The following is a 16,831-nucleotide window of genomic DNA, read 5'->3' on the forward strand; positions in this document are numbered from 1 at the left end:
CATTTTACAAATGAGGAAACAGAGGCACAGAGAGTTATATAACTTACCACATAGTGGTAAAGCTAAGATTAAAATATGAGAAGTCTGACTCAAAAGTCTATAATTATAACTATGATGTCATTTTTTTCCCCCAAGGACCTGAGCAATGAGTCTGGATGTAAAATCCAGGTTCTGACTAATTCTAAAGACTTTTGTCAGATTGCTATACAATGTTGCCTCCAGATTCCTAAAATGGTGTTTTAATAATGAAGATCATTAAGAACAATTCTTTTTTTTTTTATTTTTTTTAAAATATATTTTATTGATTTTTTACAGAGAGGAAGGGAGAGAGATAGAGAGTTAGAAACATCGATGAGAGAGAAGCATCGATCAGCTGCCTCCTGCACATCTCCTACTGGGGATGTGCCCGCAACCCAGGGACATGCCCTTGACCAGAATCGAACCTGGGACCCTTCAGTCCTCAGGCCGACGCTCTATCCACTGAGCCAAACCGGTTTTGGCAATTCTTTAAAGGATAAAAAAAATTCCCATCTTTAAAACTAATTAAAACAGAAAGCCTCATTTTCAGAACTTACTCTGAATAAAGAAAATCTAACCTAAGCCAACTTTCCCACTAAATTATAAAAATCCAACAGGGCCCTAGCTGGTTTGGCTCAGTGGATAGAGCATCGGCCTGCAGACTTGAAGGGTCCCAGGTTCGATTCCAGTCAAGGGCACATGTCTGGGATGTGGGCTTGATCCCCAGTATGGGGCATGCAGGAGGCAGCCGATCAATAATTCCCTCTCATCATTGATGTTTCTATCTCTCTCTCCCCTCTTCCTTCCTCTCTGAAATCAATAAAAATATTTTTTAAAATAAAAATCAGCAGAAACCAGTTTGGCTCAGTGGAGAGAGCGTCGGCCTGCGGACTGAGAGGTCCCAGGTTCGATTCCGGTCAAGGGCATGTACCTGGGTTGCGGGCACATCCCCAGTAGATGTGCAGGAGGCAGCTGATCGATGTTTCTCTCTCATCGATGTTTCTGACTCTCTATCTCTCTCCCTTCCTCTCTGTAAAAAATCAATAAAATATATTAAAAAAAAAAAAAGAAAAAAATCTAATAGGAACATTGGTTTAAAGAGGTAATATACACAGACTTTTAGTAAATCCTATCAACTATAAATACCTTAATAGCAATTCACTGATTAGATCTTTTCCAATGTGACTGCTAGTTGAGAATAAATTCTGATTAAAAAAAAAAACGGTAACCTTGGCTCAGGGGAAAGAGCTCCAGGGGAAAATACTGGGCTCTGATAGGAAAGAGCATGAGTATTTGGGAATACACAATTATGCACATAGTTGTGAGGTTTGGTTTTTATTTTCTTATTTTTATAAAGACTTTTTTATTGGGCCTTGGCTGGGTAGCTCAGTTGGTTAGAGTGTTGTCCTGATACGTCAAGGTTGCAGGTTCGATCCCCAGTCAGGGTACATACAAGAGACAACCAATGAATGCATAAATAAGTGGAATAACACATCAATGTTTCTCTCTCCCTCAAGTCAATAAATTAAAAAAATGTTTTTTAAATAAATAAATTTTTTTTTATTTGATTTACAGAGAGAAAGGAAGGGGGAGAGAGAGAGAGAAACATCCACGTGAAAGCAAAACATCGCTCGGCTGCCTTCTGCATGCCCCCTATTAGGGGTAGAGCCTGCAACACAGGCATGTGCCCTGACCAGGAATCAAACAGGCAACTTTTCAGTGCATGGGAGGACACCCAACCAACTGAGCCACACTGGCCAGGACAAGGTTTGATACTTAAAAAGTAGAAGGATACCAGACCAATGAATCACTTGACAAATTTATCCAGACCAAACCTTACTTAAAACACTGCAAATGAAGTAACTGCCAAAGATAAGCAAAAACCATTAAATATTAGCTTCCACTCATTTTCAATACTCACAGTTTATTAGAATGTTTGCGGATATTAAGGAAAATAAACTCAACATCAAAAAGTTTATATTTTTAAAAGTAAGCTATAATTACAACTACTACTCATAAGTATCAACCAGTTGTCCTCAAAATGATATTCATAGGACATTCTAAAAATGACAATAGTCCATAAATATTTCTCAGATGTGTCCTAGGATAATCCTAAGAGGAAAGTCCCAATGACTGTCCTGACCCTAATCCTCGTCATCATATTGTACAGTCCTTCCCTCAAGGGCTCACCGACTAGAGACCATCATCTTCTCCCTGCTAACAACTTAATGCAACTGTTTCTTTCCAACAACTAATTCACCCAATTGGACAAAAAAGAGGGTCTCCATACCTTGTCATGGATGAGCCCATGATAAAGGATGCTCTGCATGTCCCTGCAAAGCCGTTCCAGGCCACCATACTTGGACCAGACGTTGGGGCTGTTGGCTGACACCAAACCCTCCACAGTAGTCTTCAAATTACCCAGCAACTGCCAGTGCTCCCTCCTGCAAGAGCATCACCGACACCAATGGTTAGTTAACTTGCTGTACCTAATGCCGATCACGTCAAAGAAGGTCTAAGGCAAGAAACCTTCTGCCCACATCCTATCATTCTCTCCCCTATTCATTTTTTACTTCGTCATAAGATCCAATTCTGAGAGGATTGAAGATGTAAAGAACACTAAGATTTAAAAAAAGGAACAACTCACATTTACATGGCATATTATGCTTTGCAAGGTGACCTTCACCCACTATCATTCAATCCTCACAGAAGTAGCCGATAACCTATGATTCTGGGAGTATGACCCATCAAGATCCTCTTCTGGACCATGGACAATATATAAAGAGATGTGGACATTTGCGCAACACCAGAAATCTTGTGCCAAACAAAAAAGCAGGAAAAAATATTTCCAGCACTAAATACACATACCTAGATACAAATATTATGGGTAAGCACATAAATTGCCCGTGATTTTTAAAAAATATGTTTTCATTAATTTCAGAGATAGGATGGGTTAGAGAAAGGAAGAGAGAGAGAGAGAAACATCAGTGATGATAGAGAATCACTGATCAGCTGCCTCCTGCACACCCACTACTGGGGATTGAGCCTGCAACCTGGGCATGTGCCCTGACCAGTAATGGAACCCTGACCTCCTGGTTCATGGGTGGATACTCAATTACTAAGCCACATGGGCCGGCTGCCCATGATTTTTCCCCTGTATTTTTTAAAGCTAAAATTGAGATAAAAATATTTTAAGTTTGCACTGAGCCATTTTGGGACATGCCCCCAAATCAGTCAACTATTCTCACATGCCAGGGCTGTGGGCTCGATCCCCTGTAGGGGGTGTGCAGGAGGCAGCTGATCAATGATTCTCTCTCATCATTGATGTTTCTCTCCCTCTCCTTTCCCTCTCCCTCCCCATTTCTCTCTGAAATCAATAAAAATATATATTTTTTAAAAAAATAAATAAAGCACTTTAGTGGAAAAGTTTAAAAATTGATGCCAGATGATCTTCAAGGTTCCTCTTAAATCCCCAACATTTTCTCAACAGAGTTTCCAACCCATAAAAACTCAAAATCAACTGCAATTGAATGAAAAAAGTTGGATGTACAGAAACAAACTGGATAAGAAAATCATAAGGAGATGAGGCGTCAAATTCCTTCTTTTGGGTTCCCAATTGTTATGCTGGGCACTTTACCTTTCCCCTTAATTTCTTTTTAGCATATGACTCTTTCCTCTTTTTAAGAAGAGTACTGAGAATGGTAATAATTTCTTTAAGGAATTTTTTACCATAACTATTTACATTATTTAAATATCTACAGGTATGCGAGGATTCTGAATTGGAATTCTTTCTATCAGTACTCAAAATGAACCTCTCTTACACATTTTTGTAAATTTTCTGAGCATCTTTAAAAAGTAGATGGGTACAGTAAAGGCAGACATATAAAATAAAATGAGTGAAGTTCGATATGGTATATGAGTATCATCTAGAGAGAAAAACGCAGATGGATCTTGCTCTGGTCTTCTGATCTGAAAGCCTTGAGATGAAGAATTTATTCAAACTGAGAGACACCGGGCTTTCTTAATCTTATACCATTAAACATCTGAGTCACCAGACTCCCATGTTCTATTTCTTTCTCCACCCCTATTTTTATTGAGATATAATTGATGTATAAATTTATATTAGTTTCAGCACAAAATAATGATTTGACATATGTAAATATTGCAAACTGATTACTACAATAAGTTTAGTAAATGTTCATCACCTCACATAGTTGTAATTTTTTTATGAGAATTTTAAGACAATCTGTTAGCAACTTTCAAATAAAAATACAGTAGTGTTAACTATAGTCACCATGCTGTATATTACATCCTCAGAACTTATTTATTATTTTTTCTTTTTTTCCCCCTCTCCTCAGAACTCATTTATCCTATGACTGTATCTGTGGACCACCTTTACCCATTTTCCCCATCCCTCCACCCCCACCTCTGGCAACGAACAATCTGTTCTCTGCTGCTATGAGTTTGGGATTTTCAGATTCACATATAAGTGAGATCACACAGTATTTGTCTTTTACTGTCTGACTTATTTCACTTAGCATAATGCCCTCAAGGTCCATCCATGCTATTGCAAACGGCAAGATTTTCTTCTTTATGGCTTAATAATATTCCATGGTATGTATGTATCAATATCACTTTTACTTTTGTTGTTGTTGTTAATCCTCACCCAAGGATCTTTTTCTAATGACTTTTAGAGAGAGTGGAAGGGAGGAGGGGACACACAGAGAGAGAAACATCAATGTGAGAGACACACATCAATTGGATGACTCCCGCACAGGCCTCAACAGGGGCTGGGGATCGAATCCGCAACCGAGGTATATGCCCTTGACCAAAATTAAACCTGGGGCCCTTCAGTTCAAGGGTGGACACTCTACCCACTGAGCCAATCTAGCTAGGGCTATCACATTTACTTTATCCATTAATCTGTCAGTGGGCACATAGGTTGCTTGCACATCTTGGCTACTGTAAATAATGCTTCAATTGCCCTCACCTGTTTGGCTCAGTGGATAGAGCGTCAGCCTGAAGACTCAAGGGTCCCAGGTTCGATTCCAGTCAAGGGCATGTACCTTGGTTGCAGACACATCCCCAGTAGGGGGTGTGCAGGAGGCAGCTGATTGATGTTTCTCTCTCATTGATGTTTCTAACTCTCTATCCCTCTCCCTTCCTCTCTGTAAGAAATCAATAAAATATATTTTAAAATAAATAAATAAATAAACACAGGGGTGCAGATATCTTTTTTTAAATCAATGAATATCTTGAGATAGTGATTTGTTACCTTTAGCTGTATACCCAGAAGGAGAATTGCTGGATCATATAGTTATATTTTAAATATTTTGGGGAACCTCCATACTTTTTCCATTGTGGCTGCACCAATTTATAACCCCACCAGTGGTGCACAAGAATCCCCTTTTCTCCACATCCTCACCAACACTTGTTATCTCTTGTCTTTTTGATGCTAGCCCTTCTAACAGGTGTGAGGTGACATCTCATTGTGTGTGTTTTTTAAAGTATGTTTTTATTGGTTTGAAAGAGAGAGAGAGAGAGACATCGATTGGCTACCTTCCATAAGCCCCCTACTGGGGATCAAGCCTGCAACCCAGCCAAGTACCCTGACTGGGTATCAAACTGGTGTCCTCTCGGTGCATGGTATGACACTCATCCAACTGAGCCACCCCAGCCAGGGCTCATTGTGGTTTTGATATGCATTTCCCTGGTGATCGGTGATAAGGAAAACTTTTCATGCACCTATTTGCAATTTCCCTGTTCTATTTCTATACCAACTCTGAGAGATACCTCAAGATCACTAAGATGTACACAGGACTGAGGTGGTCATAAAAATGTCACTTATTATTGTACTGTGGGAAACTGCCATTACAGAGGCCAGCTGACTGCCAGCTGTGAGTCACTTAGGTAACTCTCCATCGCCTGTGCTTCCTCAGAGCTACCTGACCAGTTCCGACTGATACGGTTTTTACATTCCGACAAGTTACAATCAAGTCTTGCAGGCCTGGCAGCCAGTCTGGTTCCTCAAGTTACTATACATATCGGTGTTCTGATTCATTCTATATTGATCTTACAAGCTTAACTGTCAAAGAACATCATGATAAATCCTGAAAGCAGACACCAAGTACCTTATCATCCTAGGACTTAGATTCCAAAATGATGCAAAGAGCACTGAAACCCTAGAAACCTTGAGCATTCAGATCTACTGACAACTTCTCTGGACAAAACTAAAGAATGTTTTTTTCCCCCACAATTAAGTGTCCCTAAGACACCAAAGCTACAAAAGAATGTGTCTCTTGCTCTAAGATACACCAAAACATTTATATTTGGTGCACGCTCACGTAGAAGAAAAGTAAACCTAAAAAATTTTTTTATTTATATAGCTAGTCTGTTTAGTGTTTTTTTACCTTTTTAGGGTCTTTTAATCTAATTATATAGTTATCATTTTCAGAGTTGAAATACTAAATTCAACTGAAGCCCATACACAGTGGTTAGATTAATCCATTTATACCTGAATCTAACGTGCAAATAAGCAGATCACCAAGATAAATCAAATACCCCTCCCCATTTATTAACCACAGTATTTCCTAGGTTAAACCCATTTGATAGTAATTCTTTGGATGGTATCACCCTGTATTCACATGTAACCTTTATCTGGGCACAGGTCAGGGCTTTGAAGTTATTAGGTTCAAAGCACCCGTTGCAGAGACACTTCTGCAAATAAACAGAGTGTTCTCCTTTATTCATTATAAATTAAAAGCAGTCTTTCTAAGCTGCTCACCCTGTGCCAAGGAAGAACCAGGCCTAAATGACAAGGGCCAGCATAATCCATCTCTACCTAAATCATTTTCATTAACAAACAGTAAAGCCAATCTCAGAATAAAGTCCTACCTGTTTTCTTTTGGGAGGATTTTGACTACATTCTTCCTTTAAAGAGGAACAGGATTTGCTTAAGCAACTCAAAAAGGATATTCAAGGAAAAACAGTTTTCCTAAATGCCAACTCAGTCTTAAGGGTGCCAAATCACAATCAGCAGTGACACTCAAGAAACAAAGAAGTTATAAGCAAATATTATTTTTTAAAGTGTTACACTAAATAAGTAAAATAAATAGTAAATAAGTAATTATGATGCAATTTTATTTTATTTTTAAATACATTTTATTGGTTTTTTATAGAGAGGAAGGGACAGGGATAGAGAGTTTGAAACATCAATGAGAGAGAAACATCGGTCAGCTGCCTCCTGCACACCGCCCTCCCGGGGATGTGCCCGCAACCAAGGTACATGCCCTTGACCAGAATCGAACCTGGGACCCTTCAGTCCGCAGGCCAACGCTCTATCCACTGAGCCAAACCGGTTAGGGCAGTATGATGCAATTTTAAAGTGAGCCTCAATCCAAGAAATATATATTGGCTTATCTTCAATCCCCAATGCTCTTTTTCATGGTAAAAGGAAATAGCTTCAACTTATTGGCATAGTCCCTCTACAGTGTGTCATTTATGTGAAATGAATAGTGGTATCTACCTGAGATCAGAGTTGAAAATCAGGTTGACTCAAATCAGGTAATGATTTGATCCCTGGAATGTGAGGACAGCTATGTGACATCATCTGATGGAATATCACGAAACCATTAAAATTTGTGGTTAGGAAGTTTCCAAGCTAATAACAGTAGGCTAAAGTATAAAAAGCAGACTATAAAATTATTATGCTATTTGTGATCTCAGCATAAAAATAAGAAATAATATGTTAATAGTGGTTACTTTTGATTATATGAGGGAAAATAGAGAAAAGTTGTTTAGGCCTTCCTTGAGGCTATCAATTAATGAAAGATTAGTAATCTGAACAAAATTATTAAACAAGAAGCTGAAAAGTATCATGAGAATTTTTTTAAATAATCAAGGTCATCTTGTGCTGAAAGATTGTGGTGAGGCAAGCACCTGGGACTTTTAATGCCAGAAAGTACTTCCTGGAAAGAAGTAATGGGTCCCTTCTTAAAGTACAGAAAAACATAATTAAGTAAAATAATTATTGGTAACACTGAGGTGGCAATTTTCTTCTTGTCTGGCTCCATATTTTCTGTTTTTAATTATATAGTATTAACCTTGTAGAATATGTAGTTAAGTATTTATGATGTTTTAAAAACAAACAATATGCTTATAGAAAAAAACACACTTGACTCTATTATAAGTCTCCACTCTGGTGCACCGTCCTAGACAGTGATGGCGAACCTATGACACGCGTGTCAGAGGTGACACACTAAGTCATTTTTTTGGTTGATTTTTTCTTTGTTAAATGGCATTTAAATATATAAAATACATATCAAAAATATAAATCTTTGTTTTACTATGGTTGCAAATATCAAAAAATTTCTATATGTGACACGGCACCAGAGTTAAGTTAGGGTTTTTCAAAATGCTGGCAGGCCGAGCTCAAAAGGTTCGCCATCACTGACCTAGGAGAACCTGATCGCTGGCCAGTCCCATCCCTTTATGGCTGGCAGCAGAATCTCAATGTCCAGGAGAGAATAGCAGTACTTGGAGGCATGCTTTGTAACCTCCTACCTATTCAAAAAATGTCTCACCAATCACACTAAATTTGAATGATGTCAAATTTATTGAATTTCAACAACGAGCAGGTTTAGCAAAAGTAAAATCCCTTACGTTAGAAACCTAACCACCAATGGTGTACCAACTCCTTACCTGTGTCCCCAATCTAAGTACCAACTTTCCTGCTAAGTAAGCATGCTGTAGTTGTTTCCTGAAAAATTCAGATTTACACCTATAGCAGCATTGTTCAATTAGATTTTCTGTGATGCTGGAAATGTTCTATATCGGTGTTGTCCAATATGGCAGCCACTAGCCACTGTGACCATTAAGCACTTGAAATCTGAGTAGTGTGACTAAAGAACTGAAATTTTCAATTGTATTTAATTTTAATTAATCTAAACTTAAGTAACTATGTGGCTAGTGGCTATCACATTGGACAGAGCTGTTCTATGGCCACCCAGATAGGTTGGTGAAACTTAACGAAGATTACAAAACAAAACAAAATCCATTTAGTGGAAGAAGTAATAAAGCAGCTATAAAAAGCAGAAACAGCTGTGGGGAGGGTAGATACTGAAAAGCTTCAGCTCTGGGTCCCTGCTGTCAGCTGATACACCTCCTCTTCCTGGGTTCTGACAATAGCATTTGTCTCCCCCCACCCAAAAAAAAAAAAAACTTCAGGAGAATGTTTCTGTGGGTTCTTTTCGTATTAATAATTGGACTAGCAGTATGGATTGCTCAAAAGTCATGTAATCATCCTACTTTGCTGCCAGTGCTGTATAAACTGTCGACTCCTAGCTAGCATGGTCAATGAATAGGGACAAAGGAGGCCCTTTCCTTCAATGGCAACAGTACAGGGGCACCTGTCCAACTATGAGACATGACCAAATCATTACCATTTTCATTCCTTGAACAAATATTACTGAACACCAATTATATGTCAGGCAGTATGCTAGGCTTATTATGGTGGTGAAAGAGGAGTCTCCATCTCTCACAGAATTCAGAATGCAATGGGGGAAATGGGTACTTACATAAAATGCTATGAAGTGAGAAATGCTACAATAAGAGAGATGAAAAAGGACAGGTAGGGGATGCCTTCCAAAGGAACATTATTTAAAGGATGACTAAGAGATCTCCAGGCGAAGAAGGAGGTATTACAGGGAATGTAGGGGAGCAACATTGAGAATGGTGAGGAAGGAGATGTGACAGCAAGTAAATGCATAGCTTTACAATTGGGAACTTCATAGGGACTAAAGTCCAGACTGAATACGAGGGAAGGAGTTTTGACTATTTTATATTTTTAATGAGAAACCACTGAACATTTCTGAGCAAATTACTTTTGTAACTTTGCTTCTGAAAAATTAAGCTGGTAGCAGTGTGGAGGCTGTCTGGACTTGGGGGACTGAGTTCAGATTGGGAGATTAGTTAAGAGGCTGCTGAGATAATCCACAATGACAGATAATAGGGGCCTTCAGTGAATATTTTATTTACATCTGTCCAGAATTCATGTCCCTTTCTTTTAGTAACAGGTCCCTAATTTTCCAAAGGGAAATCACACCTCTGCCACTTAGTCCGGTCCATGAAGTTCTAAGGAAGTATCACACTTCCCTGGACCCAGGGTTGGGCACATTGTTTAGTTCTGACTCAGCTGCATATCCCATACCCTGAAACAGGAACGTAAGTCATGTCCATCCAAAAAGAGTCAGTCCAGAATTTTTGCTTTTGCTATACGTATTGAGACCGCATTCTTTATTTATTTATTTTAGTTGGGATTGCTAAAGTTCAATTTGCTAAGGGTTGCCCTGTAGAAAAGTCTGCCTGAGAATGAAGCCAACATACCAGAATAAAGGGCACACAGATAGGGACAAATTTTTGTTTAAGCACACACCTACATTTGGCCATTCTGGAAACATTACCACTCTCTCTTTTGTTTTGTTTTCATTAATAGAAGCCAATATATTTGGAAACAGAGAAAAAAAATAAAGCTTCAAGATAAAAATCGGGAACAGAATTCAGAGGACTTGGTGACTGCTTGGATATGGAAAATGAAGAGGGAAGAATCAAATTTCACTCTGAGGCTTCTGGCTTGGTTGATTGAGTGGAAAATTCTATTAACTAAGATAGAGAACTGAAGAGGAAAAGGTTTTGGTCAATGGAATGAGTTCAGTTTGGAGACACTATCTAGATCACTGCACCAGGAAAACTGCACATGTAGCTGGGTTTGAAACTCAGAAATAGGCTGTATAGGCCAAGGCAGTCTAGGGCAACAGAGCAATGCTAGAAGAACCATTCCTTTACCTGTTTAGTACTTTCACCGGAAAATCTCCAAAAAACAAAACATCCAAAAACTGGCATTTAGGAAACCCTAGGGAAAAAGAAATATCATCCCTAAGCACTACAGCATTCTGCTGGAGTGATAACCAGCTAAGTGGAAAACAACAGGGGACAGAACTACACTCCAGGGATGAAGTTAAAAGCTAGGCCAACAAGTGTCCTCAGGGTGCCCAACTGAGATAGAGGAGCCATGGAAGGAGGAAGAGCAGGCTATATATACCACTGCAAACAGCACCAAAAGAACGCGCACACACATACACCTTGCTTCAAGAAAACTGGGGAGGGGACAGAAGTAGTCATTTTTTTGCACTTAATATATACCAGCACTCTGTGAGGAACCTTATGCGCATTATCTTATAGAATCTTCACAACTTACCAGTCAGGAAGGCATCATTCTTCCTACTCAGACAGGATGAACCAAATTAAGCAGTAGAACAAGGATTCAAATGCAGGCTATAAAAACGATTCTATCTGTCTATAAAGCTTATGCACATTTCACTACAACAACTGCTTTCAGAAAATACATTGAAAAGTTGTATTTTTAAAAAATTATGCCATCTCATCAAGATTTTTTGTGAATCGGGTGTTTTACTGGCCATAGATAGGTTTGGTTTGCACTAAACCAGCCACAATGCCTCAATTCTCAGGCACAAGGCATGCATTTATCAGTTGTCTCTCTAGAGCAGCGGTTCTCAACCTGTGGGTCGCGACCCATTTGGGGGTTGAACAACCTTTTCACAGGGGTCGCCTAAGACCATCAGAAAACACATATATCATTACATATTGTTTTTGTGATTAATCACTATGCTTTAATTATGGTCAATTTGTAACAATGATATTGGGGGTCACCACAACATCAGGAACTGTATTAAAGAGTCGCAGAAAAAAATAAAAAGGGTCGCAGCATTAGGAAGGTTGAGAACCACTGCTCTAGAGCTAAGGAGGCCATCGATGCCATGAAGCCTCACTAAACAACACATTCTGAGTTAACAACCACCAACAGGGAACAGGCTATAGCCACAATATAAGTGGCTTCATGGGGATAATCCCACTGCTGAAATGAAGTCTTGACCAGAGTTCCCTGGTTGAGAGTCAAGCATGGATGAACAAACAAAACAGAAAAAAACTCACAGACATAGAGAACAAACTGAGGGCTGCCCGACAGGAGGGGTTTGGGGAGACTGGGTGAAAAAGGTGACGGGATTAAGAAATGCAAATTGGTAGTTACAGAATGTCATGGGGATTTAAGCATAGGGAACATAGTCAATAACATTGTAATAACTATGTATGATGTCGGGTGGGTATTAGACGAGGGATCACCTCGTCTGACCACTATGCTGTACACCTGAAACTAATATAAAATAATATTGTTTGTCACATGTAATTGAAAGATAAATAGTCAAGCATGTAAAGAGTAACAGGAAAACATACCTGCAAAAGGAGCTATCCTACCGGACTGAATGTCAGGCAAAGAATGCTATGAAGTTCACTATCTTATACATTTCTTTCTCCCTATACATTAGCATAGTGAGAGGCAGCAAAGCACAGGCATCAAAAGTGCAGAATCTGGAGCCCGATGGCCTGGGTTGGAATTCCAGTTCCATCAGGGACTCACTGTATGACCTTGGCCAGTTATTTAGCCTATGTCTCAGTTTTCTTATCTGATAAATAGTGATAATAGAGTATCTTATCCACTTGCTATGAGGATTAAATAAGTTTACCTGTAAGACTCCTATGCAGTCCTGGCATGTGGTAAATAAGTGTTTGTTAAATATATTAAGTAAATAACTAACCCAGCTATGGGGAGAAAATTTGAACTTGAGTTTTTATTTTCTTCTAGCACATAAACTGGCAGAAGAAAATAAACAATAACCTTAAGACTTGTTTAGAATTTATATGGGGTCTCTTACATGAAGCATTTCACAGACATCTGGAGGAAGACTAGATAGCCAAATATATACATGCAGAAACTGAAACATGGAAAAGGGAAGTACGATGTTCGGTTTCACTAACACATCATTCATAGATCTCAGGCAAGAACCCCAGTGTCCTGCGGGTACAGCAGGCGACAGGCTAACTGTGCACTTAAACAGCCAGGTCTTCACCCAGACATACCTCACTAATTTTCCCTTACTAACATTTTCTCAAAGACAAATATTCTACCTCCAGTCTTTGCACCCCAGCTGCCCCTGACACCATAACTGTTTTTAAAAGTCAAACAAGACTCCCTTAAGCCACAGTCTTGCTCTATCCTACCACCATTGCTGATTGTTAAAAGGTTAAGATCAGAGTTATTAATGAAGCAAACCCTAAATATGGGATGCACCTCTATATAAGTCACCATTTGAATCCGTTTTTGCCCTGGCCAGTGTGGCACAGTTGGTTGGAGCATTGTCATGCACTGAAAGGTTGAGGGTTTGATTCCCTGGTCAGGCACATACCCAAGTTGCAGGTTTGGTCTCTGCTTGGGACGCACAGGAGAGGCAACCAATCTATGTTTCTCTCTCACATTGATGTGTGTGTGTGTTTCTCTCTCTCCCTTTCTCTCTCTCTAAAATCAATAAACATGTTGTCGGGTGAGGATTAAAAATAATCATACATAAAATCGTTTAAAAAAATCTTAAACCCTTTAATTTCTAGAAACTATGAACTTGATGACAATAGTTCCATATAGATAAATGTGAGGTTGCTTAGTTGCAGCTGTGAGGAAGAAGCGAAGGATTGGAAAATGAGAAGGAAATGACAGAGGTCCTGCCACTCTCTGACAGGGATCCAGCACTGACAAAGGGCAGACACACAATTTCCAGTCTCATTAGCAAGCCCCCACCCGACACGACTGCGGTTACAATGGCCGGCTTTCATCCACAGGCCAGCCTTCCTCCTCACACTCATCGCTGCCTAAGCTCCTTTCTAGGACACTTATAATGCCTAACCTTTGCTCCCAGAAATGTTCACAACGTCAACCTTGGCAATATTGGCCCGACTTGCTTGCTGTCACCGCAAGTTTCGGTCAGAGCACCAACCTCGTGTCCTCTTCCCATCTATAGACTCTGGAGTGGACTATCACATCTTGCTGCGGCGCCCCTCAATATTCACCTTTTCTGCAGCAACCCCTCTCACCCTGGCCTCAATATAGCCTAGCCACCCTCCCTCGCCCTCCGTAAGCCGGTTCCCTCCTCCGTCCTACCCACGCCCTGCCCGACTCTGCTCTCAGAATGTCTTCCCAAACAAGTCGCCCACAGCAGTCACTCTCATGTCTATTGCACCTGGCACGTCTTCCCACGCTCTCGGAACCCTCCCAAGCCTCCCGGTGGTTCAGCTCATTTATTCGTCCCCCGACGCCCCGGCCCTTTCCCAGCCACCTGCTCTCCTCCGGCCGGCGCTCCTCGCAGTCGCCAAGCTCCACTCCCGCACGCTGCGGCCCCATCCCGGGCTGCGACATCGCCTCCTCTCTGAAGCGAGGCGTCCCTGCCGCTTCGCCCCTCTGGGCTCCCGGAGCGCCCCCAGGAACTGAGAAGGGACCCAGGGCGGAGAGGCTCACAGCGATGCACTACACCCGGATGACCGCAGCAGCAGTGAATGCTGCCTCAGCTGTGGTTTCTACCCTGCCACCCCCACTTCCTGCTCCAAAAACTACAACTCCCGAAAGCACTGCGAAGGCCCGGCCGCTCCCGGCATGCACCGTTCTATCCAATCCGAAGCCGCGCTGGACTGCGGACCCTGACGGCGTGCTTGTGGGCGTGCACCAGGCTGAAACGCCCACCAACGCTGGTCTCAGGAGTCCCTAAGGACGCGGACGCTTACACGCTGCTGTCACTTTTCATCCTTGGGAACCGGATTCAGAGGAAATAACGCTAGTCTGAAACCGATTATGGCTGACCCCACTTCAGCCTACACTGGTTTAACACTTGTTAGTGGTTTGGGGGGACTTAAGTCATTTTAATGAAGAGCTCACAAGCTCAGAAGAGCACAGGTTACTTTGGGATCACAAAGAAAGAGCTGGAGGGAAAGGCTTTAGGGCAGCGGTTCTCAACCTGTGGGTCGCGACCCCTTTGGGGGTCGAACGACTCTTTCACAGGGGTCGCCTAAGACTATCAAAAAACACATACATAATTACATATTGTTTTTGTGATTAATCACTATGCTTTAATTATGTTCAATTTGTAACAATGACATTGGGGGTCACCAAACATGAGGAACTGTATTAAAGGGTCGCGGCATCAGGAAGGTTGAGAACCGCTGCTTTAGGGGAAGGGTTCCCGGAGCAATGATGTCAGAGCAGTTTTTCTGGACGCATATGAGTCAGCCAGAAGAAGAGAAAGTGGAGAGAGCAACATAGCACTGCTCTGTAGGGAGAGATTTAGATTAACATGAAAAAGTAGCTACTCTATTAGAAATAATGTTTGACTTTTAGGAATTTTCAAACCTGAGGTCATATTTTGTGTGTTAAAAGTGAAATGAAAGAGCCTTTTAATGCAAATTATTATTTCCAACTTCCATTTATATAAAAAAAATACTCTTTGTTCAAACTTTCTCATATTTTCCTAGTAAAAGTTATACTTTTAAAGAAAAGGATCATTTTGGTCATCGGGATTTCACTTCTTTGTGTTTCTATAAATGTATGAACTTCGTTTTTTGCCATACAGTATAATCCCAAATGATCTTAACATGTTTACATGAAAGTTAGTCAGCTTCATCTGGAAATTCCAGAACTAAAATTGTAGTAAAAGTTCTGGAAAACCGGATTTTCCTCACATGTCCACATCTGGGTTTACACGTATTTTCTTTAAAGCACTCAGTTAAAAAAACATGACAATAACTTACACTAGCCATGTGTCTAATGCCCCCCCAAAACACATCCCTGTTTTCCCTCACCCCAGAGAGCCATATTCTGAATCCCTTGTTTATAATTCCACTGTTTCCCTTTTTATATAGTTTCTTTGCATCTATCTATATTCCTAAAAATTATTGCTTTTAAAATTTGTGTGTTTTAACTTTATACAAAGGGTATTAAGCTGTATTTATTTTGGGTGGCCTGCTTTTTTTCCTTAATACATTGATCAGATTTATTCACGTTGTTATAAAATCACTATAGTTCATTGATTTTGACTGCTGTTTAATAGTCCATTGTGTGAGTACACCTGTTTATTTATCCTGTCTTTCACTGATAGGCATTTGGGTTGTTTCCAGGTTTTTGCTACTGTAAACAATGCTGCTATGAATATCTTTTTACATGTCTCCACTTGTATATAAACAAGGGTTTCTCTTGAGTACATACCTATATGTGGAATTGTGAGGTAATAGGGTTATTGTCTGTTCTTGCTTTTGTTTTGAATGGTGGATTAGGTGCACTGTTTTTTTAAATAACTAATTAGTGCTCTGCCCCATGTGGCTCAGTTAGTTGGACCATCGTTCTGTACACCAAAAGGTGGTATGCCGGAAGCCAGTCCATCCTTACTCCTTGACACAGCCGCTACAGGGAAGAAACATCTGCATAGCATATGTTTCAAGGGACCTGGAGTATATGGCATACTGTTCTTAATATGTTTGCTCACCTTGGCGCTATGTGTTTTAACCAAGGTCACCTCTCTGAGAAAGGTTGTTTCCCCAGGTAGGGATTTTCCCCTGAAGTTAGGGAGGGAATAAAACCCCTTAACTAAGTGCCAAGTGGGTAGTTAATCACTTTAACTATGAACAATCACCCTTAAGCTACATAATCTTTACTCCTTTGGAATAGAAATTGATAGGATTAAAATCAACTGGTATAAATACAGATGTAACAAGACAATAAAACACAGAACCTGGCTGGAGATCCTGGCTAGAACCTGGCAAGAGGAACCTGGCTATGATGATCACCTGAACACTGCCTCCGTGTCATTCCTTCTTCGCCGACTCTGTCCACACCTTTGGGAACCCCTGGACCTGCTGGGGCTGG

At 40.4% G+C, this 16,831-nt stretch overlaps 1 protein-coding gene across 2 annotated transcripts in view; it reads right to left on the minus strand.

Annotated features, from left to right (window-relative positions):
- RUBCN (rubicon autophagy regulator) overlaps positions 1 to 14,512 on the minus strand; it is a 52,673-nt gene extending 38,161 nt beyond the window's left edge. For both annotated transcript variants that reach the window (XM_081085704.1, XM_081085703.1), the window contains exons 1-2: positions 14,259 to 14,512; positions 2,309 to 2,462 (exon numbers count right to left, since the gene is read on the minus strand). In XM_081085704.1, coding sequence (XP_080941830.1) covers positions 2,309 to 2,462; positions 14,259 to 14,338 — 234 coding nt within the window. In that variant the 5' untranslated portion in view covers positions 14,339 to 14,512. The remainder of the gene's footprint in view (positions 1 to 2,308; positions 2,463 to 14,258) is intronic.
- Between the last annotated feature and the right edge of the window lie 2,319 nt (positions 14,513 to 16,831).

This window comes from Myotis nattereri, assembly GCF_964212035.1.
Source record: "Myotis nattereri genome assembly, chromosome: 3".
NCBI lineage: Eukaryota > Metazoa > Chordata > Mammalia > Chiroptera > Vespertilionidae > Myotis > Myotis nattereri.